The sequence below is a fragment of the Prenolepis imparis genome, unplaced genomic scaffold (genome assembly GCF_030444845.1).
Source record: "Prenolepis imparis isolate NDT839.2.m4 unplaced genomic scaffold, iyPreImpa1.0 SCAF_4, whole genome shotgun sequence".
Taxonomy (NCBI): Eukaryota; Metazoa; Arthropoda; class Insecta; order Hymenoptera; family Formicidae; genus Prenolepis; species Prenolepis imparis.
In genome coordinates, this window is record NW_028141162.1 from 20590774 (window position 1) to 20618086 (window position 27313).

The following is a 27313-nucleotide window of genomic DNA, read 5'->3' on the forward strand; positions in this document are numbered from 1 at the left end:
TTTTCAATTTTTATCGAATGCGCTCTGGTGCCTCTCCTCGTGGCGAGAGAGTTGTTTCCTGTCGGCGTGTCTTTAAGTTACCGAGGTGTACGCGTGACAATCTGTTCGCATGTTTGTGTATGTGTCGTTGTGCGTTTGAATTGGCGTCGGCGTGTGTTTATGTCGTCAAGCGTTCGCCGCGAATTATTGCCCTTGCGTTATACTTATTTACATTTTGATGCGTCAGCTGTTCGAGCGCTCGGTGTTTCTAAAGGCTGGTTTATTCGGGCCTTTATATTTCGCGACTTATAGATTATCGTGGTTGCGCGTCTAGGATCGCGGGGTGCGAGGACGACACCGATTACGGGAGAATCCCTCCCGTAGAAAGCGGGCACGCCCCACTTCCGGACCGTTTTCTATCGGAGTCGAGATAAGGGGGTGTGTCGAAATGCCGCAAACTCTCGGCGGAGGCTGAGTACGCCCGACCCCTCGTATTTTTCGGGTTTGTGACGGATTTGTATCTGGGATCTGTCTTGGAATCGGAGTGGCGACGGAATGTCCCTCGATATTCCGGGCTTGCCGTTTTATAAAACCGTATACGGCTTCGGCGGTGATTCGGCGTTTTCTGGGTGGATTCGGTCGTTGTCGAATTTCCGTGCGGACGCCGCGAACGGTTTTAACGGCGCGGTTCGAATTGCCGTACCGGGTAACGGGGCGCCTCGTTATATAATCTTACATGACCTGGCGTTTCCGCACGTGCCGCCTCTGCCCGGGCCATTCACTCTCCTTGCAGGGTCGTCGTCACTGGAGGTCGTTTCTTCCTGTACATCGGTAGCCGGTGGCCGCTCACTTCAACTTATTCCGTATCGCAAATAAATCTGAGTTACAGCTAAATGCGAGCCGACGATATGAGTCGCCGCTCGCCAACCAAATATCGCTTTCTCTCTCGGAGAGAGTGCTCCCCAATCCTCTCTCGATCGGGCTACTCCGCCCCTGTAACGGACGAAAAACGTCACGTCAGAATATATATATAATATATACAATATATATATACATATACTCGAGACTTAATGTTTAAATAAAATATTTATTTTTAATTTATCGTGCAAATTGTTTTATTAATTTAAAATAAATTTTAAGTTTAAATAAATAAATAAATATATACAGGGTGTCCGGTAATAGTCGCATCAACCGTCGTGTGCAGGTAGAGCTAGTTAAACCGAGTAGAAAAGTCCTCTACCATTTTGCGATATTCTCAATAATAAGAGAGAAATAAATTAAAGAAAATCAGCCAATTCGCGCGATGATAAGCGTGCGGCGAGAAGAGACAGCCCACTCGGCGGTCCAGAGTTAGCGCTACTCGTATGGAGTTACTGTCTTTTGTAAAGCGCTCCACCCCGCTTCATCGCGCGCTTAGCAACCGTGTAACATTATACTGTTTCTTTTCGCCGCATGCTTAGTAACGACATAAAACTGGGCTGTCTCTTCTCGCCGTCGTCACGCGAATTGGCCGATCTTTATTAATTAATATCTCTCTTATTATTGAGAATATCGCAAAATGGTAGAGGACTTTTCTACTCGGTTTAACTAGCTCTATCTGCACACGACGGTTGATGCGACTATTACCGGACACCCTGTATATACATACATATATACATATATGTTATATATACATATATATATATGTATATATATCATACATGCTACCAATATACATACAATTTATATATACTATACAATACTTTGATATACGAACGGTACGAAGTGTCACATAAAAGCACTCTCATATATTTTATAAAATTGCAGAGCGATCGTTTTTTATTAAAAAAAATTTTTTTTTATGGACCCGATGTCGCCGAAAATGTTGCGAAAGAATTCGGGGAATGCCGTTGCCACCGCAACAATTTGGACTGCTAGAGTCACCCCGCTCGCGTTGATGTTCCATAAAGTTCTGTAACCCGGAGCAGAGAAGGAGAGCAGGCCGACCAACTCTCTGCAAACTTCGGGTATATTGTTTTCGAAGGCGTCCGCACGCGTTTAATAGAATCGATGTTATGAAGTTTAGCTCGTTAGATTTTTTTGACAGAATATTGGCATATTCCCGCGGCAAAGATGTAGAACGATTATCAAGAGCTAATAAGATGGATGAAGAGAGAGAGAGAGAGGAGAGAGGGAAAGGGAGGGAAAAGGGGATGAGAGAGAATAGAATAAGAAAGAGGGAAAATATGTACGATGTAGAAGATGTACGTCGAGTGGTTACAAGGCTACGAAAGTTTCGCAGTTACTTGAGGATTCAGCTGTACCAGAGCCCAGTCTGTGGTCGTGAAGCAGAAACTGCGATCTCTCACCGAGAAAGTACAATATTGGATGCCTTTGCGATTTTCATCCGAGATATTTCCGCGCCGAGATATCCGCGTAGCCAGTAGGTAGTTTGGATTATTGCGCCCGAATAACAAAGTAAATGGATGCAAATCTTACTAATTATCAAACGGATGAATCTGACGATATACAACTTTTTGCGCACGCCCAGTCTCGAGATTGCATTTAGCTTTGCAGCAGGAGAATCTTGCACGCTCCTTTAATTACTACTATTACTTCGTTTCGCATTGCTGTGATTATATTCCGCAATAATCTCAGATATTTTATTAATTTTTTGAAAGTTAGAATTTTAAAAAGTTGAACGATAGTTTTTATACAGATAATAATTTGCCGCGTATTATTTCATAACGCGCGCATGAAAATTTCCACGATGTAAAATCTAGATGGTCTTTTTTTGTAACATTCCAGAATACAGTTTTTGATATTTTCTCGAAGACGACGGAGATATTTACGATTTGACACATTTGTAAAATAATTCATGTGCGAGACAGAGAGGGGAAACGGCACCACTGGTGCATCGCAATATGTGCGACTTTCAAAGATTCTCTCCCGAGTAATGATACTGCTTTTCGGTTTTAGGAATAGCGCGAAATCCGTTACAACGCTCCAGGAAGTCGTTTCCTATCGATATTTATGAGGCGATGAATCACGTAACCTACTGCCAAAATTGCAGCTGATGCATTTTCTGTTACTATTATAACATTTATTAGAAAAGCATATTCAGCACACGTTTCTTTACATATAATTTCTAGAGGCGAAATTATGAAAAAAAGTTATGTAAGGAAAAAAATTGCAAGAATTTTATTTATATCTCATTCTATTCTCTCCTTCTCTTCTTCTTTAATAATTTTTTTTTATATTTCACATTTCTAAATGCAGAAATCTTTTTATGCAATAGCTTCAGTTATGCTATGCTATATCAGCTATGAATTAATAAAATGTATTATATGTATAATTATGAGGCATTATTTATGGATTAAATTGCATTAATTTCACAAGGATATTATTACATATTTTATAACATTATCAATAAAGCATATTTTTCATATAATTTATGGAGATGTAAAAAAATTATGAAAAAAATTATGTAAGGAAAAAAAAATTTATTTGTATATATCTAATTCTACTCTTTCTTCGACTGTATCTTTTTAATAATTTATTTTTTATTTAATTTCGCATTTTTAAATGCAAAGATTTTTATAAGCAATATCTTAAGTTATGCTATAAATTAATAAAATGTATCATATTTAATTATGAAGCTATTGTGGATTTAATTGCATTAACTTCTGTTTAATTCAAAGTTCGCGAATGGTGATGGTGCGCGTCGTGGAGTGATTTGGAAAGTGATGGCGTGTATACAGGAACCACGAACACTTGTTTCCGATCGAACTGCAGTCTGTATTTTCACTATCGAATATAGAATGAACTCTTTTCACAATCGAATATAGAATGAACTCTTTACACAATCGAATATAGAATGAACTCTTTTCACAATCGAATATAGAATGAACTCTTTACACAATCGAATATAGAATGAACTCTTCCGCGGAGCACAATAGCAACGGCCGAAGTTAGGCGAACTATGCGTTTCTCTACAGAGGTATCGTGCGAATTTCGATCTAGTTTCGGTGCGGCCGTGACGCGAGCGCGTAAAGCGGCGGACGAAAAAGAGCTTGCGTTTCGGGGAACGTCAATTTATATCCTCGACCTTCCAGAAAGTTCCGCACAATGAGATCATCATTTCGAACGGTGAACAAAGCGTGGTACTTCTGAAAAGTCGGAGGGCAAAACTGTTTGTTTCCCTATTTGTTTGCTTTTAACGATTACAAATTAGAATTCTATAAAGAAAATGTTTATTGTATTGATTATAAATAAAAAAGATATGTCAAATCGAGAGAGACATTAAGGGCCAGTTTTTCAATAAGTTTAAACTTATTGTTAGATCGAAGTTTAAACTTTGCGCAGAACACGTGCACATAGTTTCAACTTCGATCTAATTTTAAACTATTATTAAATAACTGGCCTTAAGGGTCGGCGACCCAGGCAAACTCCGAATTGATGTTGGAGACCTCACGCGGTGACAACGCCAAACTCCGATTTCAGTGTTGCCACGCTGAGAAACGAACTCCCAGGTTCTATGTAGTGGTATGTATGTACACGTACACACACCATTGCATTGCTCACGCGGACGCACGGTAGAGAGACAAGGATCGATAATCACGTTATCCTTGTTCCTCTACCGTGCTGATCACGTGCTCATGCTACACGCGAGATACGGCCTGAAAATGCTTTCTGGCCTTCCGTAGCAGAAGGCAGTAACGTAGCAAGGCTAATAAGCACCCACGTTTTGTAAATTTTATATATGCTTATGCACATATGTGCGTATATTATATATAAATATATATATATATATATCACTAAAAATTATATGTATGTTTTATAATTGTCTAATGATAAATAATAACAGTAGCATAATTGAGAGTGAATTAGTATACAATATATGTTAGACACGGGTACTTTAGACTTGACAATTTATTGCTTATACTTTTTTATCGATACTTTATGTATAGTCAGCGCGATAGAGAGACAAGAATAAGAGAACGAATATAAATTATCATTAGCTTGTAGCAATCATAGATTGACGAATATGTTGATTATTCTTCATTTCTTTTCGATTATTGATGTTATTGTATAATTTGCTCCATAAATACTTATAACGTGAAAAAACTTATGTCGAGTAATGTATGATGGCTCAATGCAAGGATGTTCAGTGTATCACCCAGTAAACTAGAGTTCAAATCAATATCAATTTTTTATAATATATTGCAATATAGAAAAATTATAAAAAAAATATATTTCGACGATTAATTTAAACATTTTTTTGAAAATATTTTAATTATTTTACTACACACACTATATAAATGCAAAATAATTCAGAAAATAAATTTAAAAAATTAATAATAAAAATCAACATACCAGCTATTTGTGTGTGTGTGTGTGTGTGTGTGTGTGTGTGTGTGTGTAGCTGCAATTGATTTATTACTTGATTAATTTATTTACGGAATTATTTTGCATTTAATATATATAGTGTGTGTAGTTGTAAAATGATTAAAATATTTTCAATATAAAAATTTTGAAGTTTATCGCCTTAAAAAATATATTTCTATGATTTTTCTATATTCCAATATATTATAAAAAAAATTGATGTTGAGATATTTGAACTCAAGTTTTCTACGAGATTGAATATTCTTGCATTGAGCCATCATACGTTACTCGTAAGTTCTTACACGTTATAATAGTATTTATGTAGCAGAGAGAAAGAGATAAGAGAGAGATTATACAATATAACATCAATAATTGAAAAAAAAATCAAGAACGCTTGTCATATCTGTGTTTGTGTGTATATATATAAACTTATATATTATATATTTTATAAATAAGTTAAATATTATATGCAGACAATGTACAAGATGTTCAGTTTGTGCCATAAAGCTCAAGCTTCAATCAATAAAATACTCCAATGAATATATATAATCAACAATTATTTTTATATAATAATAAGTATTTGAATATATAAAAATATTTTAAAAAATTTGTTTAAGATTATTTTAAAAAGAATATTTAAAATATTTTTTTAATATTTAAAATATTCTTTTTCTCAATTAAAAAAAATATTTTTTAATATTTTTATATATTCAAATATACTATATACTATAATATAAAAATAATTGTTGATTATTATATTGGATTATTAATTGATTGAAGCTAGAGCTTTTAACATGGCAGTAGCGTTGTTTTTTTTTTTTTTTTTTTAACGTGGGGGAAACCTTCAAAAGGCACCCCGGTTTTCCGGGGTAGTGTGAGATTTTTACTCACTAAAACCCCCACTGTGCATACGTTACCTGCTGCAATATAATGGCGTTGATTCAGTGGTATGCCACGCCTCTTCATTGAAAGTGATCCGCCCTTCTCCAAATCTATCTGCAACAACAAGCAACTCTATGCTGCATACATAGATTAATATCAATATAATTATAATAAAATAAATTATTCATTATAAAATTTGCAAGGAAAACAATGTCAATTATATAATATTAAAATATCAATTACTTATAATAAAATCATAACTTTTTGCGCTTATCGGAAACACAACAATAGAAGCGCTACAACATATTGTTACATATTCTTATCCCGAAAATCGTTATATATAAATATTTAGTACAAAATATTGAAAAAAATATGTAATATAAATATAAAAATATAATATAAATAATAAGAAATGTAAAAGTATGATATATGCAATTTTTTCCAATGCAATCAAACTTCTATTAATTATATATTTGATTGAATTATTTTTGAGATCTTTTCTATTTTAAAGTTTTAAATGCAGTACGATTACTCATCTCATGGGATAAAGATATATAATAATATGTATACAATGTACAGTAAACAATAGCAAGCAATGTACATATAAACATACATTTAAATATCTAATATCTTTTCTATAATTTGAAGTTAATAAAAATTTAAATTTATGTAATTGCTATTGTTTCTGTACATATTTAATAAACAACACGAATAAATAATTCGAGTGGATCGCAATTTAAACTAAGTTAAATGATTGCGTCGCAAAGTGACCTCAACCATATTATGGGAAGTATACTGTATAAAATATTTCTTGTTATTTTACATGTAACTTTGTTTATTATGTGTTTCTATACTTGTAGCTTGTAATTTGTTTAATTTTCATCTACCTATTACTAAATGTTTTTGAAAATAGTACATTGCAAAACAAAACTTATCTGATATTAACACTTTGCGACGCAATCACCTCAGTTCAAATTGCGATCTAATTTGCAATGCACTATTTTCAAAACAAAAGTATAACATAAAATTTAATTGTCATAAATAAATTTAATATTACATATATAAAATATAGAATGGGCCCCTCCAACGCCCATTCCCGTGAGAATGCAACCAATATTCTTTTATCGTCTCTCCGAGATTTTTATGTTACTATATGTTCTATACAATGACGATTGTAGATAACTTCTACCATCTTATTTTATCATTGTTTATTTTTGCATAATGGCAGCAATAAAAGCTTACAAAGATGGGTTAAATAATGAAAAATATTAATTCGGAAAAGGCAATAATTTGTTGCTTTCTAGAATTTTAATTAAATGACGTCTCATGCATTTTACGTCACTGGAATATTTTTCATTACAAGGATTTCCTTTCAAGGCTACAGTTGTAGCGAAAGCCGCAGCATAAATTCCACAAGAGGTGCAATCCGGTTGTGTTTGCACTTCTTCGAAAATTATATCATATTCGTTTATCTTGGGATAACGAAGGCGAATATATTCTTTTTCTTTAGCATGCAATTTATCGTACGTAGTATCAGGTAAGCTGTCGTACACGTGAAGTTTGGTGCCATCAAAATAAATGCATCGCCAATGATCTGTGCAATTTCCGCCAATAATTTGTAAGCTTTTATTGCTACGACTAGCTTCACTTATGTGCGGGTATTCTAAATATAACACACTTTGTGTTTCAAAGCAAGAAGTCTCTCTTACAATGCGTAATAATAAATCTAACGATTCATCATTTAATTTACTATCTATGGGCAAAACATTATTCTTTACTAATTAAAGAGAAGGTATCACATCATCTAACATTTTTCTTAGTCTTTTTATGTCAGCCTCAGTTACATCTCGTTTTTCATTCGAGTAATCAGTTATAATGCAATCGTCATCTTGCTCTATTTCTGGAATAGCAACAGTGGTAGTAGTGCTTTCGATAACACTTTCCACTTTTATGTCATTTTTCCGAGCCGCTTGTGCTTCGATGACATATTGCGGTTCCCGAATAGGCATATTTCTTGCTACTCTACTATCTATTATTTCAGCAACCAAGCAGTCCTCGTAGAATCGTTTAAGCAGTGCTGACATTTTTGTTTCCCAAAATCTGTCATCACGCTCGACAATCGTGTACTTCAATCCAAAGGGTGTCCACACAGCAAAAATGCAATACTTTCTTTGCGTTATGTGGAGTTGTCCCTGCACTTGGAAGTAGTACGCGTGTCTTTGATTCATTCGAGTGTCATCCGTTTTATCAAATATTCTATAAATATGTGAAATCTTATTGAGCATTGCAGTGATAGGAGACACATGCCGCGCCGCATAAGGACATTTAATCTCAACGATAGTATCGTCTCCGACAATGCCGTCAGGCATCGCGGCAAGATATGGGATAGTTTCATCTATAAATATACCACAATTATTAATTTCTATCCCTAATTCCACCTGCAATTGCTCTCGTGCCATCATCTCTTTTTCTTTACCCCACTCAACAGCCGCGCCCGTCAATCGAGGAGGATAAAGAATTGCTTTCACAAGATTTTGGCACGAAGTTGTTTCTCTTCTGCTACAAACTTTTCCAAAGTTTGAAGCAGTGAGAAGATTTCGCCGTACATTGTGCCACTCCGGGTTTTCATGCTGACCCCGTGTAGCACACTCCAATACAGCATAATTACGTTGTTGCTCTAATAACATTTCATAATGATTAAGTCTCAGCTGTTCGTACATATTACCTTCGATATCTGGCCGTTCTACATTTGGTCCATAATTTTTATCAGCCGTTATTTTAGCGGAAAATTTAGATGTACGAACAGAGAGACCTAATTCTTTCGCCGCACGTGTTCGTTGAAGTTGGTTGGCATTTTTTTTTATATTTCTATTTTCAATGATTTCTGTTTGTTTCGGTGGTTTTTTATCCATCGCACGACAAACAGAACTCAAGACTTGCGAAGTATTACATTGCAATACGGCTGCTTTAACGCGTGTTTGATAAGAGCCTTTCATGGCATAATGAACGCGCTTGCCACCAATAAATTTACTTATAATTGTATTACAATTTTCAACAGAATTACTAGTAAATTTATATAGTAAGCTATCGGCATTTTCTATTATGCGTTTCATAGCATTTTGTACTTTTTGTAATAATCCTGCACGTCGTAATTGGGACACAAGATTTTCCTCGCCTTCTTTCTGTTGTCCATTACAGAAATATTGAAGCGAAGCACAATCTTTATGTTCACCAAATACATAGCTAGGTATATTATTTAAATCTTTAATTAATTCTGAAATTTTTGTTTGCCAACTAACTTTACGATTGCGACGAAAGTCGACAGCCTTTACAACAGCGTTTCGAATTTTCATAACGCTGCTATCAACGGCTTTCTTCAATTTTGAAATATTTCTACCACCGGTACTACTCGCTTCACGTATTTTATTACAAAGATTGCGGAGAAGATGATTCGTGCATTCAATCTTCTCCACAACAATATTAGGATACGGTGGAAAATCTCTCAATTTTTTTAATACATTACTATCACCGTCACCGATATATTGACTATAAATAAGGCCATGCATTTCTAAACTAAGTCGGAAGCCTTCGAGGATTATATCACTTTCCATACTGGTGGAGCTCTGATTACTTCCCCAATTTTTAAAACATGTATGCTCTTTTGCTACTACATTAATTTTAGCTGCTCTCGCGCAGACAGTACAATATTTATTACGGACACCAACAAATAACACTTTTTTAGAATGATATCCCGTAATAATAGCTGCTCCGGATGGAGAATCGTAACTACCAGTACGGTAGGATCTCTTCATCCACGAGCCGTCTGTTATCACGGGTATATGCGGAATGCCGTCTTTGACATCTCCTCTTTCGATTGCTAAACGTTTTTCCTCTTCGCCAGCCACGCGCATTTCTTTTTCCGCGGCGGCGGCGAAGGCTTCCGACATTTCATTATGATGTCTTATATATTTTTTATTATCCATGCATGGAATATCTACAGCAGCAAGAAGTTCTTCAAGCTGCTTATGACCAGTCCCTGTCAATATAGTACCGAATACGATATCACTATTGACATCCAATATTCTGTCATCTGTCGGTTCACTACAAAAGTCGAATGACCTGTTACACATTCGACATGTGACAGAAAAATTGCTTTTCAGACCGTCAGACTTCTTTTCGCGTAATACAAGATCAGCGAAACGACATTCGCCGAGCCAATGAGTGGATATTTTCTGCAAAAACATGCTCAAAATCAACGATACGTCGCCCATTAATCTCTTCAGAATATAAACGATATGCGTCGATATTCTCATCAGTATGCAAAACAAAATTTTCTATATCTTCGACATCTTCGACATTTTCGATGTCTTCAACATTTTCGACGTTTTCGATATTTTCAATGTTTTCAGTGTCTTTGATATCTTTGATATTGTTTTGCATACTTTCCGATTCCATGCATGAATTTGCAGAATTGTCAAGAAATGTAAACGACTGCGGTGACAACGCATCATTATCTGTCATAACATTTGCCTCATCTGTGTATGCGTACGGCTTGTTTATCGACAAACTAGTCAAATTTTCACAAAATTCACGAACATCTGATAATGATCCCACAGAAGCATCATCATCGAAAATATTTATATTTTTTTCAGATAATAGAGAAAATGTATCCATAGATAATGATTGCGATGTCGACATGTCATCACGACATGTTTACATTTCTTTTATCCTCGCATGCATATAATTGGTGTAATTTACCTGGAATTTCCATGAAATCCGATACGCATCCCAATGATCTTTTTCTGGAGTCCTCATCAATTCTTTCTTGATTCACAACAAAAGAATTGTCACAAAAATTTGTGTCACGCGCTTGTCGCATGTGACGCATTTCTTGTGATAAAGACACACGTTGTGCCGAAGCTGTTTTCATCTTATTAGTATATTTAGGCATAATGAATGTATATGCTCTCTAAATAATACTAATAATACTAATAATACTCTAATAAATATTCTAATAAATACTCTAATAACACAGAACACTCTGCACTGACACCAAAACAATACTCTATACTCTATATACTCTGTGCTACTGAAACCATATGGAAGCTTAGATCGCGTGATATAAACGATATAATTGCACTCGATAATCGATAGTACATGTTAGCATAATGGCGAACCGTGAACGTGGTAAGTAATTGTTCTCTTTATTTATATATGTATTTATATATGTATATGTATGTACGTATTATATATGTATATATACGTACATATTATACCCAAATATAAAAATATTGCACATTTTATATATTTATATATAAAGCATTCATTTATTCATTTATGGCGTAACATTATTTTTGTACACCATGATTTTTTCTAACCTGTAATAACCTCTATTTGACCTTTATATATTTATCGATGTATATACATGTATGTATATAAATACATGTGCAAATATTGTATGCATTATATATATAAAACATTTTTTGCAGCAATACCGCTACCGCCACCGGGACTACCCGTGCCGATTGAGCACGTGCCGGATGAGCACGGCCTACCGGTGCACGGCCTACCTGTGCACGGACTACCGGTGCACGGCCTACCGGTGCACGGCCTACCTGTGCACGGCCTACCTGTGCACGGACTACCGGTGCACGGCCTACCTGTGCACGGCCTACCGATGCACGGCCTACCGGTGCACGGCCTACCGCCCAGGCCGCCTGGGCCCGGATGCATTATTATAATGCCTAACGCACGACAACAAGCAATAAGTATATAATGGGTGCTTTCCAACAACGACACAGAGCGACACAGAGCGACACAGAATATCATTCTATCTTTGTTGTTCACTGGTATTGAAAGAAGATAGAACGATACTTTGTGTCGCACTGTGTCGTTGTTGGAAAGGACCCAATTTGTAGAAATATTATTTTATATACTAATATAATTAATATAATTAATTTAATATCTACTCGAATCGGTTTCATTAATTTTATACATATTAAAATGGCTAAAATAATAAAAATTAAAATAATAAAAATTAAAATAATAAAATTAAAATTATTTTATAAAATAATTATTTTTTTTATAGTTGCCTCAATCAGAGCGAAGAAGGCGGTATCGCCAACGCCGCCGCGAGCGACGGCTCCAACAGCCGCTGTCACCACCGCCACTGCAAGCACCACCGCCACCACAAGCACCACCACCACCGCCACCGCAAGCACCACCGCCACCACAAGCATCACCACCACCGCCACCGCAAGCACCACCGCTACCACAAGCACCACCAAGTTACCAAAGAGGTCAGAGAGGCCGGGGAAGAGGAAAAGGGAAAAAAGTTTTTATTTGGAATTTATATTAATATAAATTCCAAATCATATGCGTGCTCAAGCAATTAAATCTAATTTGGTATTGAAATGTGTCCTATTCGTTCATGCACCAACATTTGCAATATGACTTGCATTTGCTCTTTGCCTTTTTTCTTTAATTAAAAATTTAACGAATCTTAATCTTTAATTAAATATTTATAACAAATAACAGATCTTCTTAAGTATATCCACATATTATATACAAAAAACTTCTGTTGTAACTTAAAATATAAAATATTATATTACTATAAAAATTAAAAATAGTGAAGCCTATATCTTTATTTTACAATAAGATCTTCAATAAAGACATTCTCATTAAAAGTTTTAATAAATAAACTTCTACAATGTCCTTTGATTCTTATATTGAAATAGAGCTCCCTGCTTATTTAATATTCAGTAAATATATGGCGTATTTGATACATTATTTAAGATATTATATATTATTTAAGAATATCAGTCATGTTTTTTTATAAAGACTTTTATAGAGACCACATATATAAGATTGAGATTGTGTGACTACGTATTGAAACAGATAAGTTTAGATTCAAGTAAATCCTACATTTGAACTAAAGTAAGTCGTTTTTAATATTAGTCTCAGAGAAATGAGTATTTTATTGGCTGGTGCTAGGTTCTAGTGTACTTACATATGTTGTTTCAGCCTCGTTATTAGAAGCTATTACATTTTTCATGTTAGTTGGAATTAGCATAGACGCAGTGGCATTTCCATTACTTTCTAATTCTGATTTCTTCTTCAACTGTCCCACTATAGTTACATAATTAGCAGGCACTAAACCAACACTCTTATTGTCAGTGGCTATCCACCAACCTGGCATACTTTTTGATTGTAAGGATCGTGGCGCCAGCCATATTTTTTGACCAGTTCTGAGACTCAATTCTTCATTGGAAATAGCCGTGAAATCGTATATTGCAGTTGCTACGCATACAGGATCCTCACACTTGACCCATTCATTTGGATCATTGACTGTAAGTTTGTAAGTTGATATTATGTTTGTACATTTATAAAAAGATATTAAAACTAAGCACTAAAATATTAAAGTATATCTTAAAAATATCAGGAATTGTAAAGAAAAAAATTTTTTTAAATTGAATGTTTTAGAAAATATTATAAAAGGTATAAACTTTGATAAAAATGGTTTGATTTTTTTCAAATGCAAGAGTTTAATGATGAGGGAAACTATACATAAATTATTATTTTAAAAATATATCATATTCATTTTATAAATTTCATATATGTAGATATAATAGAAAAATATAATTACCTTTTATTTCAGTTTGCCTTATACTATTCAATATCTTGTGAATTAAATATGGAATAGCAACAAATATACCGAGAAACAGAATATTCATCCATGAAGAAATCCGTCCTTTCGACGTTGTGTGTTCTCCGTTCGTCGTTTGTACCATTGATTGCTGCCACAAATCTTCTGCTGTAACTTTCTGCGTATTTTGAAGAGTAAAGAAATAATTAATTATTAAATATAAATTTTTATTATTAACTGTTATATAGATTATGGGAAAACGTTATGTAAATTATAGAAGTTTCAGCTACAATAAACTCTCACCAAGCATAAATAAAATTTTTCTATAAATCCATTTCATAACTCGAATTAAAGCAAATGTGCTCAGCAATTGCCCAAATGTCGAACGTAATTTGCCAACATTATCTGCCACACTTAAAAATGCTCTGAAGGAACTTGTCAAGGCAAAATATGTTGAGTCCAATAACATTGTGATAGATGAAAATGTATGTAATACTGTTTCCACTACACGGAAAGTCGACCTCGTACTTTCTTCTGCGTACTGTTGAAATCTGTAGCATGTGAAACAAATTATTTATTAATTAAAGAATGTTGTTAGATAAATTTGGATATTTTTTTAAGCAAAAAATAAGACTCTATGTATTCGAAAAGAATATATTGACAAACTAGTTTATAATCAATAAATTAGATTTTATATATATGAATTATTTTTCTTCCTTTATTTTTATAATTTCAAGTCTTTCTTTGTAACAACTATAGCCACCTTTTTTATTTAAGATTGTAACCATAAATAAATAAACAATTGTGGAGCATGATGCCCCCAATTATCTAGAATTTTTGTTATCAAGAAATTCTTCATTTTCATTCATCTCTCTGGATTCTGATTTCTTCAAATCTAAATCTGGATATCCATCTTCGATATACTTGGAATCATGATCCATGTTATTGTCTTCTTTGTTTTCACATATGTCTATTAACCATCCTTGATTGCTATCAATTTCTCTAGAAACAGCAAGGAATTGCTCTTTTTTCTGGCTATCTATCTGGTCCTTTAAATATGAGTAAATCGTTGTCCTAATATAAGAGAAAATATATAATTAATATTGCACAATACGTATATAAAAAATATATCTTTCAACAAAATTAATTTCATATATGACCTTTCCTATTAATTGGGGTGAGTCCAGTTTTGAATCAAGATTATAAAAGGCACCGTGAATCTTTTTTAGAGCAATCCAATGACGTCGTTTCAAAGGAAGTAACACAAAACCTAGTTTATATTCAATTGGAACTAGTATAAAACCCTCAATGTTGTCTAGACAAAGACACTTAGGACTTTTATATATATATATAACTTTGTGCACAATTATTCAGAAATTATAATTATGAAATATTATAAATAAAATATTACACAATCATTATTGAATAAAATTATTTTTTGGCAAAATGTCATTTATATATATATATATATATATATATATATATATAAATAAATATACATATTTATTTACTTCATTTTATAAAATATTTTAAAAATAATAAAACTCAAATATATTTATCAATTATATTAGGTAATTTCTTTCCAAATTATATTTTGTAAATATTTCATCTAGATGATTCGCCATAACGCTACTGTTTTGCTGAAAAACTATTTAGAAATAAATTGTGCAAATATATATTCTTTTCTACATGTATTGTTTTATATATATATATAGATACATAATTGCAGCATTTCAAATTTCATTTAGATTTTGTCATAAAATGTTTTCCTATCGGGGTATATATTTCTAAAATAAAGAAATATAATAAATAATATAATTATAAATTATAGGTATACATATTTCTAAAAAGATTATTTCTCACTGTTAGTCATATTCGTGATACAAGAGAGACAAAGACAGAATGCGATAATCTCTCCTTGTCATTCTTGTCAGTATGTTACCACGAAAATTCCCCATGAGCTGCTCTTAGAGATCTAGTGAGATTCTTTCATATAAGATTTTGCATCGAAGAAGTCACGTAGCTTCGTGAAATTATTTTTTTATATATTCTTTATATAATAAAGCAGCCCGCCTAAGAGTCAGATTTTGCATTTGTGCTCTGAAAAATTTATAATAAATTAAATACGGACTCCTGGCTAACCCAACCTTACCCGTTGCTAGCTGCGTATTTCACCAAATTTATTATAAATTTTATTTTTACGTTTTTTCCAAAAATAGCTCTTTAGCGGGCTGCGGACAATTCTACTGATTAGAAATATCGTAAATTTAATCGGATTCATTCAGTATTTTGGCTAAAATCTTATATAAACGAATCCGTAGTTCCCGGCCGGCCGACAGGCGTCTCCACCGTGTCACCTGCCGACCCTTAAGAGAGATATTAAAAAACAAGTTCCATTGAAAAAAAAAGATTAAAAAGGACTGAATAAAAATAGTTTCAATTCAATTAATTTAAATTTCAATTAAATTATAATCTTAAAATACTTACGATTTGATCTCCCAGCAATCCACACCAAACATTTACGGAATATCGGTATTAAAATGAACTTGACCTAGTGAGAAATGGATTTCCATGGCTCCAGTAATGATAATTGTGGGTATTAAACATTCTGTTTCTCATAAATGTACATTCATCAGTATACAAAATCCGACTTCCGTAATTAGGTCTCAAATTCATTTGATTTAAATAATATTCAGCAAAATTCACACGAAATGGATAATCTCGTGGAAGTAAATGTTGTACTTTTGTATAGTGATACGGGTGCTGCTCATTTTCTTTAAGCACTCTATAAACACTCATATGCGATATATTAAACTGACAAGCAACAGATCTTGTACTTAATATGGGATCATTGCGAAAGACAGCCATAACAACATCTTCCATCACAAGATTGCGTATTTGACGTGGACGACCTCCGTTTCTATTATTCGGTAAAACATTGCCAGTTTCTTGTAGTCGTCGAACAGCACCAGCTATTACATTTGGACTTGGATGATGTCGATTCGGGTATAAATTAGCATATTGCACTGCGGAAGGTGCAGCCTGTTCTCCGTTTATAAAATACAAACGAATCATTTCGTAATAATCTTGTGCGTAATAAACGGGCATGATGAGGATTATTAAATGGTCACTTATAAAAGATCGTTCACTTATAAAAGCATAACAATATAATTGAAAATTATAATATAATTGAAATGAATAATTGAAATGATCAGAAGATTTTGTTTATAAGAACCTTCGCGCTTGTGCTTTGTTTTCATACATACAATACATAAAGATGAACATACATACATACGTATCAAAACAAAGCACTAGCAAAGATTCTTTATAAATAACAAAAATATTAAAGAAAGAAAAAATATAAATCTGATCTTTTTTTTGAACATTTCAACTATTCGTTGTTACGTTATAAGACTATTTAATAATCTCATGCGCTTTTATTATACATAAGATTATTGCGATATGATTCGTTTATATTTTATAAGTGGAGAACAGGCTGCACCTGCGCTCTCTCTCTCTCTCTCTCTCTCTCTCTCTCTCTCTCTCTCTCTCTCTCTCTCTCTCTCTCTCTCTCTCTCTCTCTCTCTCTGCAGTAGAAAATGTTAATTTATATCCGAATTGACATCATCCAAATTTAAACGTAATAGTTGGTGCTGTTCGACGACTACGAGAAACTGGTAGCGTTTTACCGAATAATAGAGATGGAGGTACACAATCTTGTGATGGAAGATGCTATTATAATTGTCTTCCGCAATAATCCCACATTAAATACAAGATCTATTGCTCGTCAGTTTAATATATCGTATATGAATGTTTACTGAATGCTTAAAGAAAATGAGCAGCATTCGTATTATTATACAAAAGTACAACATTTAGTTCCATGATATTATCAGCCTCGCGTGATTTTCGCTGAATATTATTTAAATCTAGTAAAAACCAAATTATAGACGTCGAATTTTGTATTGTATGTCGATAAATGTACATTTACAAGAAACATTTTAGGAATGTTTAATATCCACATTCTCTTATCATTACTGCAGCCATTTGGAAATCTATTTCTTACTCGAGAGAGATCTTTTCAACATCGAATTCCGTAAATATTTGGTATGGATTGCCGAGAAATCAAATCGTAAGTAGGTATTCTGAAATAAAATTAAAATTTAATTGTAATTTAAATTAATTAAATTGAAACTATTTTTATTGTTTTCTTTTTAATCATTTCTCTAATGTAACTTTTTTTATTATCTTTCATCTGTCTATCGATTTGAATTATTTTTTTATTTAATCAATGCAATAAACATTTTCTCTCTAGAAAAATAATGTGTAATCGTTATATTACTGTTTACTTTTATTACTAGTACTGTTCTTATTGAATTATTTTTCCTATTAATATAAACTTATTGACAGGAAATCTAGATCGAACTTTTTATATTATCACGCTTGAACTCTCAAAAATAGTCTCGATTTCTTACAAAATGATCTGCCAGATTTGTTAGTTCCGGCAGAGAATAATTTAGAAGAGGTAACATTAAATAGATGAGCTACGATATTCATGCACGATGACGCACTTGCCCATTCTGCACGTAAGAATTATTTTTATTATAAAAATATTTATTTTTAATATGTATAATATATCTTTACTCTTATTTTATTATTATTATATTTATATTATTATTTATTTTTATTTTATTATTATACAAATGTTTATAATTATTATTTTATTGCGTAGTTTAATAGAATCTATCGAAATTGTGAAGATCGCTATCTCAGTTTCAATACTGTATTCTACTCTCAGGGCTTAATTTTTATATCATGTTCACACATCAAGACTAAAAATCTTAATAAAAGTAGTTATTACTACATACATATGTATTATAATGTTTTCATACACCAAGAAAGTTTTTTTTTGTTAAATATGTTAAAAATAAAACATACTTTGCGCTTAAAATAAATTTAATATTTAAGTCCAATTATCGGAACCACTTTTAATATTAATTTCAATGAATCTTATTCAAAAGTATCATCCGCCATTACTTCGATAAAAATTTTCCTCAAGGATGGGAAGGATTCAGTACTAGTCCGTGGCCTGCTCGATCTCCGCACTACAACTCATGTGACCTTTCTCTTCAAAGAAAAAGTATTTCTAAACACAAATATGGAGACAGCTAACGAGATGGAAAAATTAAATATTCCACACTGCCGAGAGTATCGAGAATAATCAAATTTTAAGAGCTACGCAAAACGTACAAAAAAGAGCAGAGACATGCTACATTCGCTTCGCCACACTTTGTCTCGCTACTCTCCGATCCCGCGCTCCCCACCTAGTAGGCGGCGCCTACGCTGCCTTCCGTTGTAGCCACGCGCTGATTGGCAAACTTTAACCATTTATAGCGTAAAAAATAAAGCTCAGATAAAAAAATGGCTCAGGACTTTTTGATTTAGTTTGTTGTCCTGCACCTGATAGTGTGCTTCGTATACGTTTGTTTAGTTACACCCTGTATAATGTATAATATATAATAAAATATATATATATATATAAAATAAAAATATATAACAATAATAATAATAATAATAATATAATAATAATAATCACTCACGTTAACGATGCGTGGAAATACAAAAGCATGTGCGGATTCGAGAAGTGTGAGAGAACAATTGCTTCGTTCGTTTCGCGACACTCGTTTTATATATTCGCTTTTTCCAGACTCGCTTCAGGAGGGATTCGAGTGCCACGAGGGCTCTCTCCAGCTGGCAAAGGACTGCGAATAAGAAAGAGAACTCGACTACCGTCGGGATCTCGCGGGAGTACGACGTCTCGGCATTGAATAGATCGATCTTGTTCGTAATGTCACATCGCAATAGGTTACCGATACCGGAAAAGGAACGCGCGGCGTGAAGCCGCGCGAGAGACTTACGGGGGAGCAGTGTGGCGATATGGGCCGGATTTTTCGCGCATGCGCGGCCAGTACGCTTTCAGTAAAGTATCTATTTTCAAGAAAGAAGGGTATCGTTAGTCACTCGCGCGAATGTTTTCTTTTTTAATTTTTGAGAATCGATAAAAAGTTATATATATATACCTATATATATATATAAAATTTTATATATAAGAATTTTTTCGATTTAAGTATACATATATTTAACCCACCTTACTGCTCGCTGTTGCTAGGCTCGTCAAAACTTTTGCGCCCATTTGGTAACTACATAATACGCCGTTGTTTCGGCTGCGCATGCGCGAAAAACCCGACCCATATCGCCACACTGCGGGGGAGACATGTACTTTGCGGGTGTATATAACGTGTTCTATAATTCTGAAGCCCTTGTCCTAAACCGCCCGCAAGTACGGTTCCGATATTTACGACGGGAATGGACGATGTTCGACCTATATTATACGTTCCACGGAATCTTCGAGAAAATCTTCATGAATCAACTCCGGAATATCACCCTTACGTTAATGAGCAAAATTGTAAAAATCAATTCTCGATTTATCTTTCTATAAAATTATTGATTATTATTATTATATATTATTATATTTTTTACGAGAAAATCGACGAATTAAAAAAAAATTAATTTTTTCTTCTTTAAGGGGATCCTAAAGCGTCTGTCTTACCGACCAAAACGGTTATATTTTTCTATATCGAGAACTTTTTATTGGTTTAATAGAATAGAATAATTTTTCTATATCGAGAACTTTTTATTGGTTTAATAGAATAAAAAAAGCTTTTCCAGGATTAAAGTGAATATAATAATCTAGGGCGAAGCGATCCGAATTTAATGTAAAAAGACAAAAAATTAAAAAATTCAAGTTTTTCTATTAGCTTCTCGTGACAGCTCACAACAATACTTACTTAATATAAAAGTTTTACAATTTGTACATTCGATATAAGAGAGCTTCGCCCTAAGGATTGCATGAAGGAGTATCAGTGAACTTGCAGAAATGAGTTTAGAAGTCTAATAAAAAAGATTTCGATATAGAAATATTTCATTTATATGTGTGTGTGTGTGTGTGCGAGATGAGGCTGAGGGATAAAACAGAGCAAAAAATTAGTTGCGTGATATCGCGATAGAGAGAGCTGTAATCGGTGTAGTTGACAAGGACAGACAATCATATTATTAAGTAACAATGTAGGCTCCCTGCATTGATAAATTACAAATTCAAAAGGAGGCTATATGGAGCCACGCGTAGAGTGTAGGTACGCAAATATTAAAAACAAACTTGTTGGAATAACAAAATTTATTGAATCTAAACGTTTCGGTCCTTTCTTTGGACCTTCTTCAGTAAATTTAATACAATAAATTATAATGGGGAATCTACATACTACCGCACGTATCGCAAAAGCCGTGAGCCCCCCCTATCGATATCCCATTAGATAGACAAAGTGACATAATATGAGGTACTCAAAAGTGGACTCTAATGACGAGTATAGTGAGGAATTTCCGAAAGGGGGGCTCACTCTTACTCACACACTCATCCATCGCACGTTCACACGACCGTACGCGGACGCGCCCGACGCACGAGTGAAGAAGATATTCGTTTTGATGCTATTTATAAGGCGCCCTACCACGGCTCATAGCCTGTTATCGAAGTCAATGTCAAACAATGTGTGGAATTTATTTCTCCTTCTCTCTCTCTCCCTCTCCCTCTCCCTCTCCACTCTCTCCCCCCCCCTCTCTCTCTCCCTTCTCCCCTCCGTCTCTCTCCCTCTATCCCTGTCCCCCCTTCCTCTCGCTTCCCCCCCCCTTTCTCTATCTCCCTCTCTCAAACATACGATGTATGGAGATTAATGTTACAAATGATTTATGACTCTCTAAAGGAATTCGATAACAACTAAACGAAGACCGTCTTTCAAGAAATTTGAGACATATTTGTCACAACAGATATATATGCTTGACTTAGACACTCTGTGTCTTCTTGTCGGTTTAGGCCATTTATCTGGCGCCTGATAAACAGCATCTCTGAAACAAGTCTCTATAATGTTGAAATTATGAAATTGATAGTAAAAGCTGTAGGTGAAAAGCTATGTCACATTTTGAATAGATCGTTAGGGGAAGGGATATTCCCTGATAAATGGAAAGAAACGACTGTAGTTCCCATACCAAAAGTGAGTAGAACGATCAAGATTGAAGAGTTTAGGCCAATAAATGAGTTACCTATCTATGAAAAAATTCTGGAGATAATAGTTCATGAACAATTAGTAGAATACTTGGAAAATAATGATTTGATCAAGGAGTGTCAATCAGGATTTAGAGCAAAGCACTCATGTGAAACGGCGTTACAATGGGTTATATCAAAGTGGAAAAAATCTATAGGCGAAGGAAAGATAATAGGAGTAGTTTTCGTTGATTTAAGAAGAGCTTTTGAGTTAGTGGATAGAAACATTTTGATACAAAAACTAATACGATATGGAATAAAAGGGACAGTACTTAAATGGTTTGATAGCTATTTGAAAAATAGAACTCAAAAAGTAAAGTTTAATGGAATTTTATCTGATCCTATCAGTGTGGAGTTAGGTGTTCCCCAGGGATCGGTCCTGGGACCGTTATTATTTTTGCTGTATATTAATGACATAATAGATATATTGAATGATAAATGTGTCATTAAACTGTTTGCCGATGACGCCTTGATCTATACAACAGGATACTCGAGTAGTGAAATCAATGAAAACCTTAATAATCAGATGGTTGAATTAAAAAAGTGGCTAAATAATAATAGATTAAAATTAAATGTAAACAAAACTAAAGTTATGTTAATAAGAGATAAAAGAAAAAAAGTAGTGGAAAATAATATAAAAATTAAATTGGAAAACAAAATACTTGAAGTAGTTAATGAATTAAAATACTTAGGAGTAATAATTGACAAAAACTTGAATTTTGCAGCACATGTAAATTATATTGGAAAAAAAGTAGGATCGAAAATAGGAGTCTTGCGTAGGATTGGTGCGGATTTGACACCGTATATGAGGTGTACAGTATATAAAGCAATTGTTGCTCCGATATTTGAGTATTGTGCGTCTGTATTGATGGGTGTAACAGATACCAATTTGCAATACTTACAAAAATGACAAAATAAAGATATGCGAATTATACTGCGATGCAATACAAGTGTGAGAATAATAGACATGCTTAATGCTCTAAGATTTATGTCAATTAGAGAAAGAATTGAGTATAATGTGTGTATGCTAGTATTTAAAATGGTGAATGGGCTGTGTCCAAATTATTTAGTAAATTGAAATTGAATTAGAATCAAATACGGAAACAGTACAAACGAGACAAAAAGGCAATATATATATCAATAAATGTAAAACAAATGAAGAACAGAAAATGTTATTACATGATGGATTCAAAATGTACAATAGATTACCAAAAAATGTAAAGGATGAACAAAGTCTATGTAGTTTTAAAAGAGCGTTGGTATCATGTATTAAAGGCGGAGAACGACAAGAAGTGCAAGTATGTTAGTATTGTACTAATTAGTCAGTCGATGATATATTGACATAGTAGGAGTGTACATTTAAATGCAGCTACTGGAGCTAATAAAGTTCAATCAATCAATCAATCAATCAATCAATCAATCAATCAATCAATCTCTCTCTCTCTCTCTCTCGCTCTCTCGCTCTCGCTCTCTCGCTCTCGCTCTCTCGCTCTCGCTCTCTCGCTCTCGCTCTCTCGCTCTCGCTCTCTCGCTCTCGCTCTCTCGCTCTCGCTCTCTCGCTCTCGCTCTCTCGCTCTCGCTCTCTCGCTCTCGCTCTCTCGCTCTCGCTCTCTCGCTCTCGCTCTCTCGCTCTCGCTCTCTCGCTCTCGCTCTCTCGCTCTCGCTCTCTCGCTCTCGCTCTCTCGCTCTCGCTCTCTCGCTCTCGCTCTCTCGCTCTCGCTCTCTCGCTCTCGCTCTCTCGCTCTCGCTCTCTCGCTCTCGCTCTCTCGCTCTCGCTCTCTCGCTCTCGCTCTCGCTCTCTCGCTCTCGCTCTCTCGCTCTCGCTCTCGCTCTCTCGCTCTCGCTCTCTCGCTCTCGCTCTCGCTCTCGCTCTCTCTCTCTCTCTCTCTCTCTCTCTCTCTCTCTCTCTCTCTCTCTCTCTCTCTCTCTCTCTCTCTCTCTCTCTCTCTCTCGCTCTCGCTCTCTCTCTCTCTCTCTCTCTCGCTCTCTCTCTCTTGCTCTCTCTCTCTCTCTCTCTCTCTCTCTCTCTCTCTCTCTCTCGCTCTCTCTCTCTCTCTCTCTCTCTCTCTCTCTCTCTCTCTCTCTCTCTCTCTCTCTCTCTCTCTCTCTCTCTCTCTCTCTCGCTCTAGCTCTCGTCCGTTTCACGACCAAGTCCCAAGTATTGGCTACTCTACACCAGATATTCCAAGTCTCATCCGACTCGCAGTTTTCCAAAGTCTTGTCCAAGTCGACCGAGTAATCGGAGATTTCCGAGTTGCCGCAGCACCGTCAGCCGTCCAAGAGCGACATTTCGATGATCCATGTACGAGTCGACGACGTTTCAAAGATTTCCTATCATACCGCATAGCCAAGTAAGAAGATTTTTCTAGTATTTGATGAAAATAAGAATAGTATTTCAAATTTGTATCTCGTCTAGTATGAGAGGCACAATGATCTTCTTTTGCGATCGAGTGTAGGTACCACCGAGGAGCCCGTAGGACCGTGGGAGTTTCGTCCCGATATATTTGTTGGAGAAAATATAATTAAATAAAGACGATAATACTTGGGAAATTTCAATCTCGAAAAGTACAGGTCTCACAGCTGTCTCCCTTGGCGACAAGGTAGGTGGTATTAAACCTCTTGTACCCTGCGAGTTTCATCCCTCCATCTCTGCGCATAAAAGTTGAATTAAATAAAAAGGAATAAATTTAGAAATTTAATATCTCGGAAGCTAGACGTCGCACAGCCATCTCCGTTGGCGAACAAGTAGGTACCGGGTTCAACTCCCTGTACCCTGCGAGTTTCGCTCTTCCGTCTTTGATGGAAAAATTGTTATTAAACAATAACGATGATACTTGTAAAATAAATATCTCGAAAACATTACATGGCACAGCCATCTCTCTTGGCGACAAAGTAGATACCGGGTTCAACTCCCTGTACCCTGCGAGTTTCGCTCTTCCGTCTTTGATGGAAAAATTGTTATTAAACAATAACGATGATACTTGTAAAATAAATATCTCGAAAACATTACATGGCACAGCCATCTCTCTTGGCGACAAAGTAGATACCGGGTTAAACTCCTTGTACTCTGCGAGTTTCGTCCCTCTATCTTTGATAGAAAAATTATAATTAAATAAAAAGAAAACAACTTTGAAAATTTATATCTCTGAAAGTATCGGTCGTACAGCGGTGGGGTTTCGCGTGATGCAAGGTACCATTGGCCCCTTCCAGTCTCCCGAGTTTCTATCCTCAATTATGCTAAATAAATTTAATAAAAACGAAAAATAAAAATAAATTTTTAAAATTTTTTTTTATTTTACGAACATGCACGCGCTCGCTAACGTGATCCAACGCGCCTATAACCACTAATCTGCGACGCACCGTTTTCGAGATATCGCAATTTTGAAAATCGACCAATCACGCGCGAGAAGCTGTCTACGAACGTAGACGGACCCCGTTGAAAAGAATCTTCCATCGCTAACCGTTTCCGAGATATCGCTATTTTTGAAAACCCACCAACCACGAGCGAGAAGCCTTCCCCGAGCCTAGATCGACCCCGCGATTCAAACTCGCGTATCTCGTACCGTTCCCGAGACGTGGCGTTTCCAAAATCTCGATTCTCTTACGATATTCGACGATTCACCCCCTCAGGAGGAAAGGGTATGCCGGTGAGGGGGGAGGTTGGTACCGTAGTAGAGAGAGCGTTCCTGAATATATAGAAAATCCCTCTTGTTCGAAAGCCGTATCTCGCTTAGTTAAAAAGTTACCAAAAAAAACCCTTCCCCCACCCTCCCTGACCCCAACGTGTTCGTAGATGGTACCGTTGGACAGAGCGCCCCTGGATAGAAGAAAAAGCCCTTTTGTTCGAAAGTCGTATCTCGCTCCGTTCAAAAGTTGCCAAAAAACAGCCCCTCGCCCCTCTACCTGACCGCTGTGGGTTCGGTGATGGACCTGTTGGATTAAGCGTCCCTGGATAGAAGAAAAAGCCCTCTTGTTCGAAAGTCGTATCTCGCTCCGTTCAAAAGTTTCCAAACCCCCCCCTTCACCCCCCCCATGTCGCCCCCGTGATCGGAGATGGACCCGTTGAATGGAGCGTCACTGGATCGAAGAAAAAGCCCTCTTGTTCGAAAGTATCTCGCTCCGTTCAAAAGTTGCCAAAAAATCCCCCCTCCACCCCCCACCCCACGTAGTCGAAGATGGACCCGTTGGATTAAGCGTCCCTGGATAGAAGAAAAAGCCCTCTTGTTCGAAAGCCGTATCTCGCTCCGTTCAAAAGTTGCCAAAAAACCCCCCACCCCCCTCTGCCTGACCCATGCGGGGTTGTGGATGGACCCGTTGGATTAAGTGTCCCTGGATCATGGACATAGGAATAAAGGGACGGAGTATAAACCTCTACTTTAGGCGAGGGGAGTGAAGCCGCTTCCGGGGAGCGGGGAACACGGTCACGTGGTACTTTGGTGCCGCATTGGTAATTGGTTCTAGCATAAATGCGCGAAATTTGAAAATGAGACATTTAGTTTGTTTATAAATGTGTGATAGAATATTTTGAGTAAAATAGAGAAACAAAGTGTTTTATTTATAAATCAGCATATTGAAATGTTAATGGTGTTAATGCATGTCATCGAGATGTCAGAATTAAATGATAAAAAAAAGTTAGAATCTATAGATATGAAAAATCTTTGTTTTTGTTTTAGTATTTAATTTTGCAATTAATTGCAATGAATTCAGTAAAATAAAACTATTTATAAATAGAAATAACTAGAAGAATATTTATGATTATTAAGATTTTTAAGATTAGAAAATTATTTTTTACTTTTCTGCATTTAACAATGTGATTTAACGGATTTTGCAACAGCATATAACTTGCCCATGGAAGTAAGTATTGGTTACAGTTTTATAATAAAATATTAAAAATTTTATTATAAAATGTTAATGTAAATACCTAAATATTGATAAATAATTCATTCTTTAATAAATTGTACAACTGTCAATATTTATTGCATAAAGGGATTAGGATGGTATTATTAATAACAAAATTATTTTTTATCAATTTTATTACATTTATTGACCTTTAAATAAAATTAGCTTATTAAATACATGTCGCATACTCATTGATGTATTAATAGCTTGTTGCGCAATATAATGTAATCTTATTTTTATATACTAAATATGCAGTTCGTTAAATTGACCAAAGCTGGCTTATTTTATTACGTAGAATAATTACAACGTTTCGATCACTGTTTGTGATCCTTTTCAAGTACACTGGAAAACACATTATAAAGTTAACTAATTAACAAGAACCAAATTTAATTATA

At 35.0% G+C, this 27313-nt stretch overlaps 1 protein-coding gene across 1 annotated transcript; it reads right to left on the bottom strand.

Annotated features, from left to right (window-relative positions):
- Nucleotides 1-13201: 13201 nt before the first annotated feature.
- Nucleotides 13202-13966, bottom strand: LOC145935619 (peroxisomal membrane protein PEX13-like). The gene is made up of 2 exons (XM_083037105.1): nucleotides 13871-13966; nucleotides 13202-13572 (listed from the first exon to the last, which is right to left on the bottom strand). The coding sequence occupies exons 1-2, from the start codon at nucleotides 13956-13958 to the stop codon at nucleotides 13202-13204; spliced, it is 459 nt and encodes a 152-aa protein (XP_082893231.1). The 5' UTR covers nucleotides 13959-13966.
- Between the last annotated feature and the right edge of the window lie 13347 nt (nucleotides 13967-27313).